At 52.7% G+C, this 16,281-nt stretch overlaps 1 protein-coding gene across 2 annotated transcripts; it reads right to left on the reverse strand.

Annotated features, from left to right (window-relative positions):
* Positions 1-8: 8 nt before the first annotated feature.
* On the reverse strand, positions 9-5,927 carry ELOB (elongin B). 2 transcript variants are annotated; one of them, XM_063598267.1, is made up of 5 exons: positions 5,813-5,927; positions 5,569-5,703; positions 4,029-4,134; positions 574-682; positions 9-184 (listed from the first exon to the last, which is right to left on the reverse strand). In XM_063598267.1, the coding sequence occupies exons 1-5, from the start codon at positions 5,894-5,896 to the stop codon at positions 52-54; spliced, it is 567 nt and encodes a 188-aa protein (XP_063454337.1). In that variant the 5' UTR covers positions 5,897-5,927; the 3' UTR covers positions 9-51. The 2 variants fall into 2 exon arrangements, with proteins under 2 accessions (XP_063454337.1, XP_034796938.1); XM_034941047.3 differs by lacking the exon at positions 9-184 and having other exon boundaries at positions 521-682; positions 5,813-5,926.
* Positions 5,928-16,281: the final 10,354 nt, after the last annotated feature.

The raw sequence follows: 16,281 nt of genomic DNA on the forward strand, positions 1-16,281 counted from the left end.
TGTAGACTGTTTATTAAGGTGTGTTAAGGGGGCAGCCACTTCCCTCCGTGATTACAGCCCCCAGCGTGGGTGGACCTGTGTGGGTCCGTCTTGGGGTTCCCTCATTGAACATGCTGTCAAACCAGGACACTGGCTCCAGCTTTTGTTTCTGCTCTTGCCCATCGTCTGGGAGTGGACATGCAGGCTATGGGGGTGGGGGGCACTTAGAAGGAAAAAGGCCTAAAACTGGAATCTCTTGTCCCTGAGGCTGGCTCGGGTCTTTGTCTCTCTCCCAGTCCTTCCCTTTCCTCCCCCTGGCGTGGCTGGTGTGGCTGGCTAGCTGCTAACAATGGCTTGGGTCTCAGGGCAACCCAGGTCCCCATGGTGCCTTTAAGCAGCAGGCTGGGCCAAGTTCTCAGCCAGGGTCTCAGGATCTGGGAGACAGGACAGCACAGGAACTGCCAAGCACAAGCCCCGAAAGGAGCCCACAGGGAGTGGGACCCATCCCAGGGAGGGGCGGGAAAAAGAGGCAGCAACCAGGCAGACTCCCAAATCTCTTTTATTGGGGGAAATAGGCCTCTTGGGGGTCCTCACTGCACGGCTTGTTCATTGGCACTGCTTCCCGAGTCCTGGGGCTTCATCACATCGGGCAGCTCTGGCGGGCTGGAAAACGGCTCGATGCACAGGGCCTCAAAGGTGTCATCTGTGGAGGAAGGAGCAGAGCTGCAGGGGGGTATCCCAACTCTTGCCCCAGCTGGGGCCTTGGTGTTCACGTGTGATCATCTGCAGCTTTGGGGATCTCCACGCGAACGCTCGTCCACACGGCTGTAGTCTCCACAGCGCTGACCTCCCTGTTCCAGCTACCCCCGTGGCCCCACGGTAATGTCTCCTACCCCTGTGGGCCCAACCTGAAGGTCCCCAGCCCTTCCCACTGACCATGCTGGGGCCCCTTTCCTCATCTTCCATGTCCACTAGTGAGTCTGAGGGCTGACCATCTGCAGCCAGCATCACCCTTCACCCAGATACATCTCCTTGTTCCCTTCACACACTTTGGGAGGCCGAGACGGGCAGATCACGAGGTCAGGAGATCAAGACCATCCTGGCTGGCACGGTGAAACCCCATCTCTACTAAAAATGCAAAAAAAAAAAAAAAAAAAAAATTAGCCGGGCATGGTGGCGGGCACCTATAGTCCCAGCTTCTCGGGAGGCTGAGGCAGGAGAATGACGTGAACCCGGGAGGCGGAGCTTGCAGTAGCTGAGATCGCGCCACTGCACTCCAACCTGGGCGACACAGTGAGACTCCATCTCAAAAAAAAAAAAAAAAAAAAAAAAATCAAACTAGACTTATCTAGACTATTCCTCCCCTGCTGAAAACCATCATGACCTGAATACCTGAATACCAGCAAGTCCTTGCCGTCTGTCTCTCCCTCTGCTTCCCACGCTCTCAGGCTCTGGCTCTCTATGTTCTGTAAGTTCTTTCCTAACTCAGACCTTCGCACTTGCTGGTCCCAGCACTCGGAATGGCTGGCTGCTTCTGGACTTTCAGGGTCCAACTCAGGTCACCTCCTCAGATGAACCTCCAGTCCACGCACCCCCAAAAGTCAAGACATCCTGACACTCTGGGCGTAGGGGCACTTACCACTGGACAAACTGCCCTTTTGACTGGCTCCAGGAAGGCAAAGGCCTTCCCTGTCTTGTCCCTACTGTCACCCCAACACACAGCAAACCCACAGCTTTTCTCCTGTGCTTTCTTCCAGCTAGGAGACCCATCTCTGCTTGGCTCAGGGTTCTCAACTGATCAGGCATCCCAGGGAAAGCTGGAATGCCTGATCACAGTTGTGGCGGTCACAACTGGGGAGGTGGGGTGCTCCAGCGCTATCTAGTGGGTAGAGGCCTGGGATACGGCTCCACGTGCTATGGTGCACAAGGCAACCCACACAGCAATCCAGCCCAATGTGCCCACTGTGCCGAGGTTCAGAAACTAATCCATCTTCCAAGCCACAAACCTGTGACAATTCGTGCCTTCACTACCTCCCTCATTCTTTTGTGATGAGCCGGGACAATGCCCTTTAACATTTGATTTGAAATACTCATCTCCTTGAGTGGTAAGCTTGGGGGAGGGGAGAGGCGGAGGGTGGGGCACCCATTCAAGGCCTGGGAACAACATGACGACGGGTTGAGCTGCACCCAGAAGTGTGTTTCTGCAAGCAGTCCATGGGGAAGCAAAGAGCTGACAGCCCATGCTGTGCCCCTTATCAAGACAGCCATCACCTGCAAGAGGGATGATGTGACCTGGGCTCCGGAGTCACCACCACATTCCATGCCGTATCAGGGGTTGTGGGAGAAAAACAAGTCACCTTCCTTAGCCTTGATTTTCTCATCTGCAAAATGGGTCTATCGGTATCTTCCAAGTCACAGCAAACCTCTAGGGGTACCACTGTTGAAATTAGAGAAAGGGACACTTCTGGGGGAACGCAGCCCAGCTTCGGTTCACGAAGCAGACCAGATATGCTCTTGGCACTCCCTTGCTCTCTTCAGACAAGCACCCCTGGGCCAGGCACCGAGGCTCAGGCCTGTAATCCCAGCACTTTGGGAGGCTGGGATGGATGGATCGCCTGAGGTCAGGAGTTTGAGACCAGCCTGACTGACATGGTGAAACCCCATCTCTACTAAAAACACAAAGATTAGCTGGGCGTGGTGGCACGTGCCTGTAATCCCAGCTCCTCAGGCCACTGAGGCAAGAGAATCGCTTGAACCCGGGAGGCGGCGGCTGCAGTGGGCTGAGATGGCGCCACTGCACTCCAGCCTAGACAACAGAGTGCGACTCTGTCTCAGAAACAACAACAACAAAAATGCACGCATGTACAAGGCACGACCTGTGTCTATGCCAGCCCTGCACCTGACTCTTAACATCACCATCTGGGCAGAAAGAGCCCACAGAAAGGCTCTGAAGCTTCCCATCTGTTGGGCACTGGCAGCAGGCCAGACCTGGGGTGCATGAGGACTCAACACCACCTTGCTGTGAAGCCAGTCTCATCACACCCCTTTAAGAAGGGAACACTGGGGCCAGGAGGGGCAGGAGGGCAAGGTAGCTGGCCAGAGGATATAGCTGCTGAGACTGAGGCCTAGCCTGAACTTATGGAACGGAAAGGTGGAGCTAGGACTCTACTCTTCCTCTTCAGCCTTTGCTATGTTCCCTTACAGGCAGAAAAATAAGAATTCCTTACAACTTTATCCAAGTTTTCTCAGCCATCCACACAGCTGCTGGGTCCACAGCTGTGAAAACACAGCTCTATAACCTCTCTTCAAGTTCCTAGAGACAAAATATTTTAAATCTCCCCTCCCTTTCTCTTGGGTGGAAGAAGATATCTTGGCGAGTAGTAAACCACTCCCTAATCCCCAGGTTTCTAAAGCTTGGGCAGGGGTGGGGTATGGCTGATGGAAGCCCAGGCTCTGGATCTGAATCCTAGATGTGGCAGTCCCAGCAGATGACCTAACCTCCCCAGGCTCACTTTACTGAACCTGAAAACTGGCAAAATCCAAATCTCAGCCACACAGAGATGCAGAGGGATTTGGTGATACACAGCATAGAGCCTGGTATGATGTCTGACTCCAGCAAGGGCCCGGCAGTCAGCATCCTAACCGTGGCTCCCTACGTGACTGCTGGTAAGCCTGTGTCCTCATCTGCAGAACACGGATGATGGTATGTGGACCTCCCAGGGCTACTGAGAGGATGAGACAGGGCAGTGGAAGCCACACACAGAGTAACATGCAGAGCACGGAGCCAGGCACTCACTCAGCCTCCTGTAAATGTGAGCTGGCTTCGCAAAATAAGCTTTGGTTTCTGTAAGCATCTCATTTGGTTGCTTCTTTTTAAAAAAAAAAAATGAGGAAACAAACACATTGTGAAAGGATATTGCCAGCCCTTTAGGCACGAGGAAGACACTGCCCTGAAGGCTTCAACTCCAGGCTCCCTGATGACCTTCTTTGGAACAGTGTTCCCAACCTGCTTGGCTACCACCCAGCCCAGTGGGTGGTGGGCCTCTCACCTGCCCGGAAGGCCAGCCCCACTGTGGCTGGGGCCTGTGGCCGTGCTGTTTGACTGGTGAAGCCACACTCGCCCAGTGTCTTGCCATCATCCAAGAGTTGGTCATCCTGAGGAGAGAAGCACGATCTTGGGAGAGGCCCTACGTGGGGCAAGTCCCAAAGACTTCTGACCAGCAACTACACGGGAAGTCAGAGGAGGGAAGAGAGAGTTCCCTCAGTGTGGCCCAGGACCACCACGCTGCTTGACAAATACACAGATTCCAGGGTTATATCCAAGAACTTCTAAATCAAAACCTCCCAGGGTGGGACTTTAGAATCCGGTTTTATCCAAATTCTCCAGGCAAATCTAATTTGAGGAGCCACTGAGCTATGTGGAGATAGGCAGACCTGGCTTTCAATCCCAGCTCTGTCACCCTGGACTAGGCATTTGAACATTTTTTTATTTTAAAGAAGGTCTCGCTATGTTGCCCAGGCATGCAGTGGCACAGACCCAACATAAGCGCTATCATAGCCCCCTCCAACTTGGAACTCCTGGGCTCAAGCAATTCTCCTGCCTCAGCCTTCAGAGTAGCTGGGACTACAGGACCATGCCACCACGGCTGGCTGGTAGTTGAGCCTTTTGATGCAAAGTTTCCTCATCTGTAAACTAGGAATTACCAGAATTCTCAATTCGTAGGGCCACCAGAGGGTTTCAATGAGCTAGGAAGAAACATAAAGCACTAAGTAGACATGTGGCACACGGGACATGCACAGGCACGGTCATTTAATATTTGCTAAGTCCCAGTAGTTATGAGTGAGGAAAGGCCTTTAGAGACCATGGGAGCTGAGGCTCTGAGCCTGGAGCTAAAAGTCAGTTTCCCAGTTTCCAGATCTAGAATCTGAACAATGCACTTGGGCGACAACCTCACAATGTTGGGAGACGTAAATCAGAGGCTGATGCATCTGATGCCCCAATGCAGACCCCAAACCCCAAGCCATTCTGACTGAATAATCTCAGTTCGTTTGCAAGGAGAAAGGGGGGCTTCTAGGACATCAGCAGGAGGTCGGGAGGTAATAACAAACGGTTGCTTGGTGAAGAACGAGTGGGACCTGACTTTCTTTGCATTAACTGAGTCCCCCACCTTCCACCCGAAAGAGTGTCCTGGGGGACAGCGTGATTCCGATGGGCCTGCGAAGAAGGGTGGGGATTAAGGGGTCGTGGTTCGAACCCTGGCGCTGCCAATGACCTTTGGCTGGTTAAGCGACCAAGCCGAACCTCAATTTCGTCAACTGCACGGCGCGGGCGATACCGTTGCAGGGGTTGCATGCCACGGTGCCCTCGGCGCCCGGGGCCCGGCACGAGGTCTAAACATCGCCCCCGGACCGGAGATCCCCGCGGCGAGCGCAGCTCGCGCTTCACCCGCACAACGGATGTCCCAGTCCCGCGGCTCGGGCGCCCGCAGGCGTCGCCGGCCGCTACTGTTTACATCGCGGACAGCGTAGGCGTCAGCCCCGTGCCCGGCGCCGGGTACCCGCTCCCCTCGGCCCGCCCGCGGGACCCACCTTGTACAGCCGCTGCTCGTCAGGAGGCCGCTTGAGGATGCCCTCGACGATGCGCTTCAGTTCGAACACCGTGCTGGACTCCTTGGCGTCCGTGAAGATGGTGGTCTTGTGGCGCCGGATCATGAGGAACACGTCCTGGGGGCGGCGGGCCGGCGTGAGCACGAAGCCCGGGCCCCCCGCGCGGCCCAGCCGCCCCCCGCCGCCCCCGGCCCGGCCCGGCCGCCCCTCCCCCACGCCCGCTCACCATCGCGGCTGCTGCCTCTCCCCTCGACGCGCCGGCGCGGCCGCGCTCCGCCCCGTTCCCGGCAGCCCGCGCGTGGCCCAGCATGCCCCGCGCCGCCTCACTTCCCCCGGCGCAGCCCCGCCCCGTGCCGCCCCGCAGCCGCCGCCATTTTAAGTGATCTGGAAGCGGGCGGTATCGAGGGGCGTGCGGCCGCCATCTCGACGGCGGGGATGGCCGTTGGAGGCGGTGGCGCCGTCTCGGGACTGGCAGAGGGGAGGTCCCCGTGTTGGTGCGGTCCGGCGGGCTCCAAGCTCGGGCACACCGATCTCGGGGCCGCCTTGTCGCGGGGTAGTCGTGGCCGCCATCTTGGGCAGGCTCCGCATTTGGGGTCTTCTGGCCGCCGTGCTGGGGACAGTCATCCCCGCTCCCTGACCCGGGCTAGATGCGAGGACTGTCGCCGCTCAGAGGGGCTTATGACCTGTGAGGAGCCCTGGGGGCTGCTGTTGGGCTTAGGGATGGCCCGGGCGAACTCCTTGGGCTAGAAGAGGAGGCACGGGAGCGGTTGGCGACCGCTCTCCGCAGGAGGAGGGAAGGGGCGGCCCCTTGCCCCAGGAGCCCTGGGCGCCTGTCCGCCTTCCTGCTTGGCTGCATTTCGGCTCTGAAAAGGCCTAGAGACTTGATTCTCCTGGCTGGCCGCTCTTTCCACCAAGGCCGTTTCTTGAATGCTGGACACTATCCTGCATCGCCCCAAGTTGCATTTACATGAGAGTGAGGGCCCCCCACTTGACCTCTCCCTTGCAGAGACACCCCAGGCTGGGTCGTGCTGGGCGGGTGTCGGAGGCGGCGTTGGAGAGATGAGCCAGAGGGTTGCCCTGGACGCCAAACCGCCCTGCAGTCCTCCGAGCTGCGCTTTGAGGGCTGTTGAGAGAGGGGTGGAACGTGGAGGTGCGATTGCTGCCTCGGCATCTAGAGTGGCGAAGGAGCAGCCCTGGGCTCCGCTGCTGACTGCGGCCATGGGCCGTTAACCTCATCAAAGCCCAGTTTCCTCCTGTTGTAGATGGGAGAGGAACAGTTTGAACTGCGTAGAACCTCGGCAAGTCTTAGCGCTGCATTTGTGTTTTCTAAGCTGTAATTCTAGTTATTGCTACTTTTGACTTGTGGAATGTGGCTCCTCCCTGGGGAGTCCTCCAAAGTCCCTTCCCTCGTGTGACTTCCTTCACTGCGGTTCACTGCAGCCCCTGCCCCCGCTCCCAGGGTCCTCAGCATCGCAGTCCCTGCAGAACCTGTCCCTTCTTCATGACGTGAGTCATGAGGCATTGGACAGGTAATTGCTGGGAAGAGCTCTTGGCCAGGCTAAAATTTCTTTCTCAGTCGCAGTGTCTGGCTGGGGGCGGTGGCTCACGCCTGTAATCCCAGCACTTTGGGAGGCTGAAGGGGGTGGATCACTTGAGCCCAGAAGTTCAAGACCAGCTTGGCCAACAAGGTGAAACCCTGTCTGTACTAAAAATACAAACAAAATTAGGTGGGCACGGTGGCGCACGCCTGTGGTCGCAGCTACTCGAGAGGCTGAGCCAGGAAGATTGCTTGAACCCGGAGGCGCAGGTTGCAGTGAGCCGAGATCGCGCCACTGCACATCGCCTGGCGACAGTGAGACTCTGTCTCCAATTAATTAATCCCAGTGTCTTTACGTACATAGAACTGGCAACTTTAAATCCTGTGCTTCTGTGGAGGGAGAGCGAAGGAAGAGTGTGGACAGTGGGGGCCAGGAAGTTCTCAGGTAGCGCAGCAGCCCACGCAGAAGTCAAGGGGTGTGTAGGTACAGGAGGGGCCGTCTCCACAGGGAGACGCCTGGATCCATACTCCGTCCAGGCTTCATCTGCAGAGACCAGGGGTGGACACCTCGTTTGTGGGGGCCGTCACAGCTGATGCCCCAGCTCAGGATGTCCACCAGAAACCCGGAGTCACCATCCTTTTAAGGGTGGTGCCTGTCCTCCAGAGAGCATATCACTGGGTTCAAACCCCAGCTCCTACCGGCAAAGCCCGGGGCCTCCACCTGGGTGTTCCCATCCATGAAGCGGGGATACACAGTGTGGAGCCCTTGGGAGGTTGGGGAGTGTGCCTGCCCTCACCGCGCATCAGCTCATAAATACAACAACAGTTGCCTTCACGTGCTGATGCTCAGTGAGCAGTGGCGCAGTTCCCCAGCTGGCGCAGTCAGTGGTGTCTGTCTGCTGTCAGAGGTCACCTGGACCCAGCACGAGTCCTTGCCCCTAGAGGGAGTCTCCACACACCCCACGACGCTGTCCTCCCTGTGGGATAACTACACGAGGAGATGGCAGGCCATCGTATCATTCAGTGCAGCGATACCTCCTGCGGTGGGAATGGGGTCAGGAGGGATTTTCCCGGAGCAGGGCCACTCGCTGGCCTAGCCTGGGGTCTCCACTTTTGGAAGTGTGGTCTTGTGGGGTCCAGGTTCTCCTTAAGGGCCTTTACAAGGAATGGGAGCGTCCAGTGGTGGAGAGGAGCTGGCTGGCTGCGCCTGCTACTCCACACGGGAATGTCCTCCTGGGCTCCTCTCTTCAACTGGCCTTCACCTCTCCGCCTCACAGATTTCACTCGGAGAATCCGCCTTGCAGCCTGTCTTCTGCTCCCTCCCATCTACCTTTTGTTTTTTTTTTAAGACGGAGTCTTACCCTGTCTCCCAGGCTGGAGTGCAATGGCGTGATCTTGGCTCACTGCAGCCTCTGCCTCCTGGATTCTCCTGCCTCAGCCTCCTGAGTATCTGGGATTACAGGCATGCATCACCATGCCCGGCTATTTTTTTGTATATTTAGTAGAGACGGGGTTTCACCACGTTGGCTAGGCTAGTCTCGAACCCCTGAGCTTGTGATCCACCTGCCTCAGCCTCCCAAAATGCTGAGATTACAGGCGTGAGCCACCACGCCCAGCGTCTGTCTACCTTTTATTCCCATCACTCCCCACCCCAGACAGGGTGTTGTGTTGTGATGGGGAAGGCCCTTGTGTCTTTTGGGTGTGTTAGACCTGGGAAACAATCTGTCTTCTCCTTTCACGTGCCCCAAAGCAGGACTCCAATCTTCCCCAGGCCTTTCTGATTGGGAGTCTTAAGACCCTCCCCAGAGAGGGCCCCACCTGTTCCCTGGGAAAGGAATGCTGACAAAACCCTACAGGACGGTTTGGAGACAGGGTTAGTTCAACTCGTGTGTGTCCCCAGAGGGTGACACCACAGGGATGAATGGGAGCTCCAGGCCCCTCCCCAGCACCTCAACCTGCACATTGCTTCATCTGGATCCTTTGTAACATCCTTTATAATAAACCAGTGAAGGTGTTTCTCTGAGTTCTGTGCGTCGCTCTAACAAATTAATTGACCCCAAAGAGGAGAGTCATGGGAATGCCAACCTGAAGCCAGTCAGTCAGACGTTCCGGAGCCCAAACTTGCGAATGGGGAATGGGGAGGCAGTCCTGTGAGCCCCCACCTGTGGGACCTGAGGTTGGCGCTGGGCAGATAGTGTTGGAATTGAGTTGAGGATACCCTGCTGGTGTCCAGTGCTTAGTGTGTGGGGGAAAAACCCCCACAACTGTTGGTCACAGGAGTCTTCTGTGTTCATGATTGTAGTTTTGGTGTGAGAGTGTTAGGGACCTCTGCTTACCAGGCCTCTGGTTTAATAAAACAACCAGAGTGACTCCATCTTAAAATGTGTAGCTAAGCACTCACAAGGCATCTGTAAGGTTCATGCTGTCTGAAAATAGCCACATTCTTTTTCTTTTTGAGACAGGGTCTCCTTCTGTCACCCAGACCAGAGTGCAGTAGCGTGATACTGGCTCAAATAATCCTCCCACCTCAGCCCCTCGAGTAACTGGGACTACAGGCATGCACTACCACATCCGGCTAATTTTTGTAGTTTTTGTAGAGATGGGGTTTCACCATGTTGCCCAGGCTGGTCTCAAACAGCTCAAGCAATCCTCCTGCCTCAGCCTCCCAAAGTGCTGGGACTACAGGCATGAGCCCCCACACCCAGTCTAAAATAGCCACATCTTAAGCTGGCCACCAATTATGATTACAAAATGTTTATGGCCATACAGGACTTCTCCCAGAAGGCCCGTAGAATGTCCACACGTCCTGAGAATGCAGCCCACTTTACTAAGATAGTGTCAGTAAGCAGGCTAAGACAGAGGATGCACGGTCACCGATGGCACCAATAGCTCTGACCTTTAGTGAGCACATATCTGCACGTTCCAGGTTTATTTACTGCTCCTTGTAGTTTCTCTCGCTCTCATTTTTTTTTTTTTTTTTTTTTTTGAGACAAAGTCTCACTCTGTTGCCCAGGCTGGAGTACAATGGTGTGATCTGGGCTCACTGCAACCTCCGCCTCCCGAGTTCAAGTGATTCTCCTGTCTCAGCCTCCTGAGTAGCTGGGATTACAGGTGCGTGCCACCACACCTGGCTAATTTTTGTATTTTTAGTAGAAACGGGATTTTACCATGTTGGCCAGGCTGGTCTCAAACTCCTGACCTCAGGTGATCCACCCTCCTCGGCTTCCCAAAGTGCTGGGATTACAGGCGTGAGCCACTGAGCCTGGCCTGTAGTTTCTTATAAGCAGAGACACTAACCAAAGACGGTGAGTTCTTCCTCCTGCTCTCTGAGCACGCCGGCTCTGTGATGGAGTCCTTTCTAATCAGCTTGCTTCTCTCACTGTGCTCTGTGGCTCACCTTGAATTCCTTCCTGCGTGAGATCCAAGAACCCTCTCTTGGAACCCTGTCTTGGGGTCTGGACTGGGACCCTCTTTTCTGGCAACAAGAGTAGAGGAAAAACACAATTTGAGAGAGATTTTCCCTACACACAGATCTTGCTCTGTAGCCCAGGCTGGAGTGCAGTGGCGTGATCTTTATGGCAGCCTTGAAATCCTGGGTTCAGGCGATCCCACCTCACCCTCCCGAGTAACTGAGACTGCAGGCACGGGCCACCATGCCTGGCTAATTTAATTTTTTTGGAGAGATGGGGGTTTCACTATGTTGCCCAGGCTGGTCTCGATTTTCTGGCTTCAAGCAATCATCCTGCCTTGGTCTACCAAAACACTGGGATTACAAGCATCAACCACTGTGCCTGGTCTACTTTTTTTGTTTTTGTGTTAATACGTAGTAGTTATTCACGACCATGCGTTAGTAATGTGCCTTATTTGTAGAGTGTTTTATAGCTACTTTTGTTCCCATAAGGGATGTGACATAACTGTTAGGAGTGTGGGATTTGAGTTCAAATCTGTCTCCACTACTTACCAGCTGTGGGCCTGTGGCCAAGTTACCTAACCTCTCTGGGCCTGTTTCCCCTTCTGTGAGATGAGAAGAGTATCTCCTTCGAGGGCTCTGAGGTCTGCTGAGAGCATGTACATGCCTGGCACAGTGCACATACTCAGCGGGCATAACGACCACCTTGGCTGATGGCAAAACCCTATCTCTACTAAAAAATGCAAAAATTAGCCAGGCATGGTGGCACGTGCCTGTAGTCCCAACTACTCAGGAGGCTGAGGAAGGAGAATCGCTTGAACCCTGGAGGCAGAGGTTGCAGTGAGCCAAGATTGTGCCACTGCACTTCAGCCTGGGTGACAGAGCAAGACTCTGTCTCAAAAAAAAAAAAAAAAAAAGAAAAGAAAAAGAAAGAAAGATGGCCGTAGTACACTATTAAGTTTCGGGTGTAGGGGTTAGTCATCGAATATTGTTAAGGTGGGTCCTATTTCCATTTGAAATGTAAATATCATGTACATGACAACAGATTCTTTCATATAGATTCAAGATCAAAACGGCATACCTGCTAAGATAGACTGTTGACTCCAGGGGTTTCTTTTTTTATTTATTTTTATTTTTTATTTTTGAGATGGAGTCTTGCTCTGTCATCCAGGCTGGAGTGCAGTGGCGCGATCTCTGCTCACTTCAAGCTCCACCTCCCCGGTTCACACCATTCTCCTGCCTTAGCCTCCCGAGTAGCTGGGACTACAGACTCCCGCCACCACACCCAGCTAATTTTTTTCTTTGCTTTTTTTTTTTTTTTGAGGCAGAGTCTCACTCTGTCGCCCAGGCTGGAGTGCAATGGCTTGGCTCACTGCAAGCTCCGCCTCCTGGGTTCATGCCATTCTCCTGCCTCAGCCTCCCAAGTAGCTGGGACTACAGGCGCCCGCCACTACGCCCGGCTAATTTTTCGTATTTTTAGTAGAGACGGGGTTTCGCCGTGTTAATCAGGATGGTCTCGATCTCCTGACCTTGTGTTCCGCCCACATCGGCCTCCCAAAGTGCTGGGATTACAGGCGTGAGCCACCACGCCCAGCCTCTTTGTATTTTTTAGTAGAGACGGGGTTTCACCCTGTTAGCCAGGATGGTCTTGATCTCCTGACCTCATCATCCGCCTGCCTCGGCCTCCCAAAGTGCTGGGATTACAGGCGTGAGCCACCGCACCTGGCCTACTCCAGGGGTTTCTATCAATACCATAAGAAACCTTTTCCCTTTGACATACTCTGAATTTTGTTGTTTGGGGGCTGGGTGTGTGTGTGTGTGTGTGTGTGTGTGTGTGTGTGTATGTGTATGTGCAGTGTCCATCTGTATCAGTGCCAGTGCCTGCTATATTCCTGGTTCTGTATTGAGGAGAAGGATGTATAAAGAACCATGAAATATTAGCCCTCACTTTGTTTTGAATTCTGAGTAATGTTAATTTTTCTATTTTTCTTTTTTTTTTTTTGAGACAGTCTTGTCTGTCGCCCAGGCTGGAGTGCAGTGGCGTGATTTCGGCTCACTGCAAGCTCCGCTTCCCAGGTTCACACCATTCTCCTGCCTCAGCCTCCCGAGTAGCTGGGACTAAAGGTGCCCGCCACTATCCGTGGCTAATTTTTTTTTTTTTTTTTTTTAGTAGAGACGGGGTTTCACCGTGTTAGCCAGGATGGTCTCGATCTCCTGAACTTGTGATCCACCCGCCTCGGCCTCTCAAAGTGCTGGGATTACAGGCATGAGCCACTGCGCCCGGCCGAGTAATGTTAATTTTTCTCAAAACTGAATTTTCTTAAAAGAATTTTTTTCTTTTAGATTTAATGAGGTATTGCTAACTGAAGCCAGTTTGACATAGTGAGAGAGATGTCAAATTGATTTGAAAGGTGTGCAGCCTGATTTAAAACTAAACCCTGAATCCTTTTAAAGAACAATAAAACATATTTTACATGCAAAAAAATCATGTATATATGTTAGTAAATGCATAGGAAAAACTAGAAAGAAGTGTTAGCCAAGCCATCCAATGTCTTATTTCTCTGTATGTTCTCAGCACCTTCTCAGTTAGATGCTGAGAACATACAGATAAATAAGAAGTTTGAATGTAAATTCCACGAAGAAAGAGAACTTTTGTTTTGTTCTCTGTTATGTTCTCAGTGTCTGACACATGATATCTACTTGGTAAATATTTATGGGCTGGAAGGGAGAAGGAAGGAAGGATGAGAGGAGGGAGGGAGCGGTAGAAAAGAGTCCTGGCCCCCAAGTTGTTCACTGTTATTCACAGCCAGGCTTGGAAACAGATGTGTGGGCAGAGTGCAAAGAACACTGGGAGAAAAGGGCTCTGAGTTGGTAGGGACTTTGCATAAACTCTCTCTCGTCCTTATGTTAGCATCCTCCTTTCCTCAGAAGAGAAGTCATTTGCAAAGTCATCAGGCATGAAGCCCATCTTCAAATTCAAGGCTTAGCGGGCATGGTGGTTCAGGCCTATAACCTCAGCATTTTGGGGGGCTGCAGCAAGAGGATTGCTTGAGCCCATGAGTTCGAGACCAGTCTAAGAGACCCTATCTCTTAGAAAAAAATTAATTAGGCTGGGCACGGTGGCTCATGCCTGTAATCCCAGCACCTTGGGAGGCTGAGGTGGGCAGATCACCTGAGGTCAGGAGTTCAAGACAAGCCCAGCCAACAGGACGAAACCCTATCACTACTACTAAAAATATAAAAATTAGCCAGGGGTGGTGGCAGGTGTCTGTAATCCCACCTACTCAGTAGGCTGAGGCAGGAGAATCCCTTGAACCCGGGAGGTGGCTACAATGAGCCAAGATCGTGCCATTGCACTGCAGCCTGGGTGACAGAGCGAGACTCCATCTCGGGAAAAAATAAAAATAAAAAATAATAATTAAAAAACAAATTCAAGGCTTATGTGGTTGCAGAGAACACTCTTCTTTGAGGACAAATGAGAACCAGATATTCCTGTTAAGTCGGGGGCACAAGTGTTGGCAATGAATATACTGTATCTCCAAAGCAGATAGATCTTAGACAACCAGAATCTCTGGGGAAAGGCCACATTCATCAACCTCTGGGGGAAACTGGCTTCAAGTGACTCAGAGGTGACACCCAATGTCGCTCTGGGTAACTACACAGAAATCCTAAACAGTGTTAAAGAAGAGGGAGCAAGGCTGCCCTTTAGTTCCAATGCTGTCCAGCCAGCTCCATAAGGCTCTGAGAGGCTGGCTCAGGTGAGCCAGGGCTCAAGTGAGGAGACTGGCCAGGGCTTGGCTAAAAGAGCCTCTCACTCAAAAGTAAGCCCAAAGCAAGATAAGCTGCATTCTCAGGGCTGCTGTATATTTTCTCCGCCTGAATAAGCTGCTGCTTATTTAGTTATCCGGGTTCTTCTCGGATTCCTGTGGCTGCATTTGAATAGCAGAAATCCTGGCAAGAGGAGATGAAGATCTGGGCTAAAAACTTCACTGAGGCTAACATCTCAGGAGGACCCTGGAGTCACATGAGCCTGGTGGGAATCTGCTTTGCCTCCTACCAGCTATGTAGCGCTGGTCACACAACTTCACCTTGCTAAGCCTCAGTTTCTTGCTTTTAAATGGAGATGATGATACCTATTTTGCAAGGTTCCTGAGTTGATTGCATGAGATCACCGACGTGCACAGTAATAAAATAGAAAAGGCTTAGCAAGTATTGCTGTTATTACTACTGTGGCTGACATTTACTAAGCCCTTACCAAAGCCTTTGACAGTCACTGTCTTTTTTCCTTCCTTGCTTCCTTTCTCTCTCTTTTTCTTTTTTTGAGACAGGGTCTAGCTCTGTTGCCCAGGCTGGAGTAGAGTGGCCCGATCACAGCATCATGGCTCACAGCAGCCTCGACCTCCTGGGCTCAAGCAATCCTCCCATCTCAGCCCCCTCCCCTACAAGAAGCTGGGATTACAGGCATGCGGCAGGCACCACACCCAGCTAATTTTCAATTTTTTTGTAGAGACAGTGTCTTGCTATGTTGCCCAGGCTGGTCTCCAAGTCCTGGCCTCAAGCAGTCCACCCACTTCAGCCTCCCGAAGTGCTAGGATTACCGACATGAGCCACCACACCCAACAAATCACTGCCTTTTTCAATGCTCACAACAAACCTCTGAAGTAGCTAATATTTCTTTTCTTTTCTTTTTTTTGAGACAGAGTTTCACTCTTGTCGCTCAGGCTGGAGTGCAGTGGCGCGATCTTGGCTCACTGCAATCTCCGCCTCCCGGGTTCAAGCGAGTCTCCTGCCTCAGCTTCCCAAGTAACTGAGAGTACAGGTGCCTGCCACCACGCCCGGCTAATTTTTATATTTTTAGTAGAGACGAGGTTTCCCATGTTGGCCAGGCTGGTCTCGAACTCCTGACCTCAGGTGATCCACCCACCTCGGGCTCCCAAAGTGCTGGGATTACAGGCGTGAGCCACTGCGCCCAGTAAGTTTCCATTTTAAACACTCCACAGTCTGTATTTCCTATGAATTGGTACTTGGATCTACAGACTTGTTTGTATTTATGTTCAATCTTTTTGCCAAAAAATATTTCAAAAATGGTGTTGAGCGTGCTTTCCTCACAGACGCACAATCACCAATTGTCTCTTTGTGGTATCAGCAGCCATTGGAGCTTGATGACAGGATCCACAGTTCATTAGGAGTGCTTCTTTATTTCTGTTTGGTGAGGTGACCAGGTCACCAACCCTTCCCAGTTCACCTGGAACTTCCCCCGTTTTGGCACCTTCAGTCCCATGTCCCAGGAAACCACTCAGTCCCAGGACAGCTGGTCACCCTGCAGGAAAGCCATGTTTTAGGCAGTGACTCTTCCCACCCCCACTCTGCCTCCCTTTGCCATAGTGGGCAGAGAAGTAGGAGACAGGATGTGGATAATGGGCTGGAGAATGCAGGGCGAGGGGTCTGTATCTAGTGGCCAGTCTTGGGTGTAATTGACACCTTAGTAGTTGTCCACCTAGTATCCGCTTTCACCTTCTTGCAATCCCCTGATTTTTGATTAGGTAATGGTCCCTACCCACAGCCCACATGCTTCACGGGCACTGATGCTAGCCCCAGCTTCCATGACCAGCTGCTCCCTTCCAGAACCCAGGACGAAGCCGGTCAGTGCAAGCCAGTCCCCATGCCACACCTTGGGCCAATAAATCACAAGGGGTAATTTGTCAGAGGCATTTGGGAAAACATTTCCTTATTCCTTTTTTAAAAAATT

This window comes from Pan paniscus, chromosome 18 (assembly GCF_029289425.2).
Source record: "Pan paniscus chromosome 18, NHGRI_mPanPan1-v2.0_pri, whole genome shotgun sequence".
NCBI classification, from domain to species: Eukaryota; Metazoa; Chordata; class Mammalia; order Primates; family Hominidae; genus Pan; species Pan paniscus.

Bases quoted from the DNA above. Each gene is read 5' to 3' on its own strand.
- ELOB (XM_063598267.1), bottom strand. From the start codon at position 5,896: ATGCTGGGCCACGCGCGGGCTGCCGGGAACGGGGCGGAGCGCGGCCGC. The intron at 5,704-5,812 runs GTGAGCGGGCGT...CGCCGCCCCCAG, and splicing joins GAGAGGCAGCAGCCGCGATG to GACGTGTTCCTCATGATCCG. The intron at 185-573 runs GTGAGGACCCCC...CCACCCCCATAG, and splicing joins GCCAATGAACAAGCCGTGCA to CCTGCATGTCCACTCCCAGA.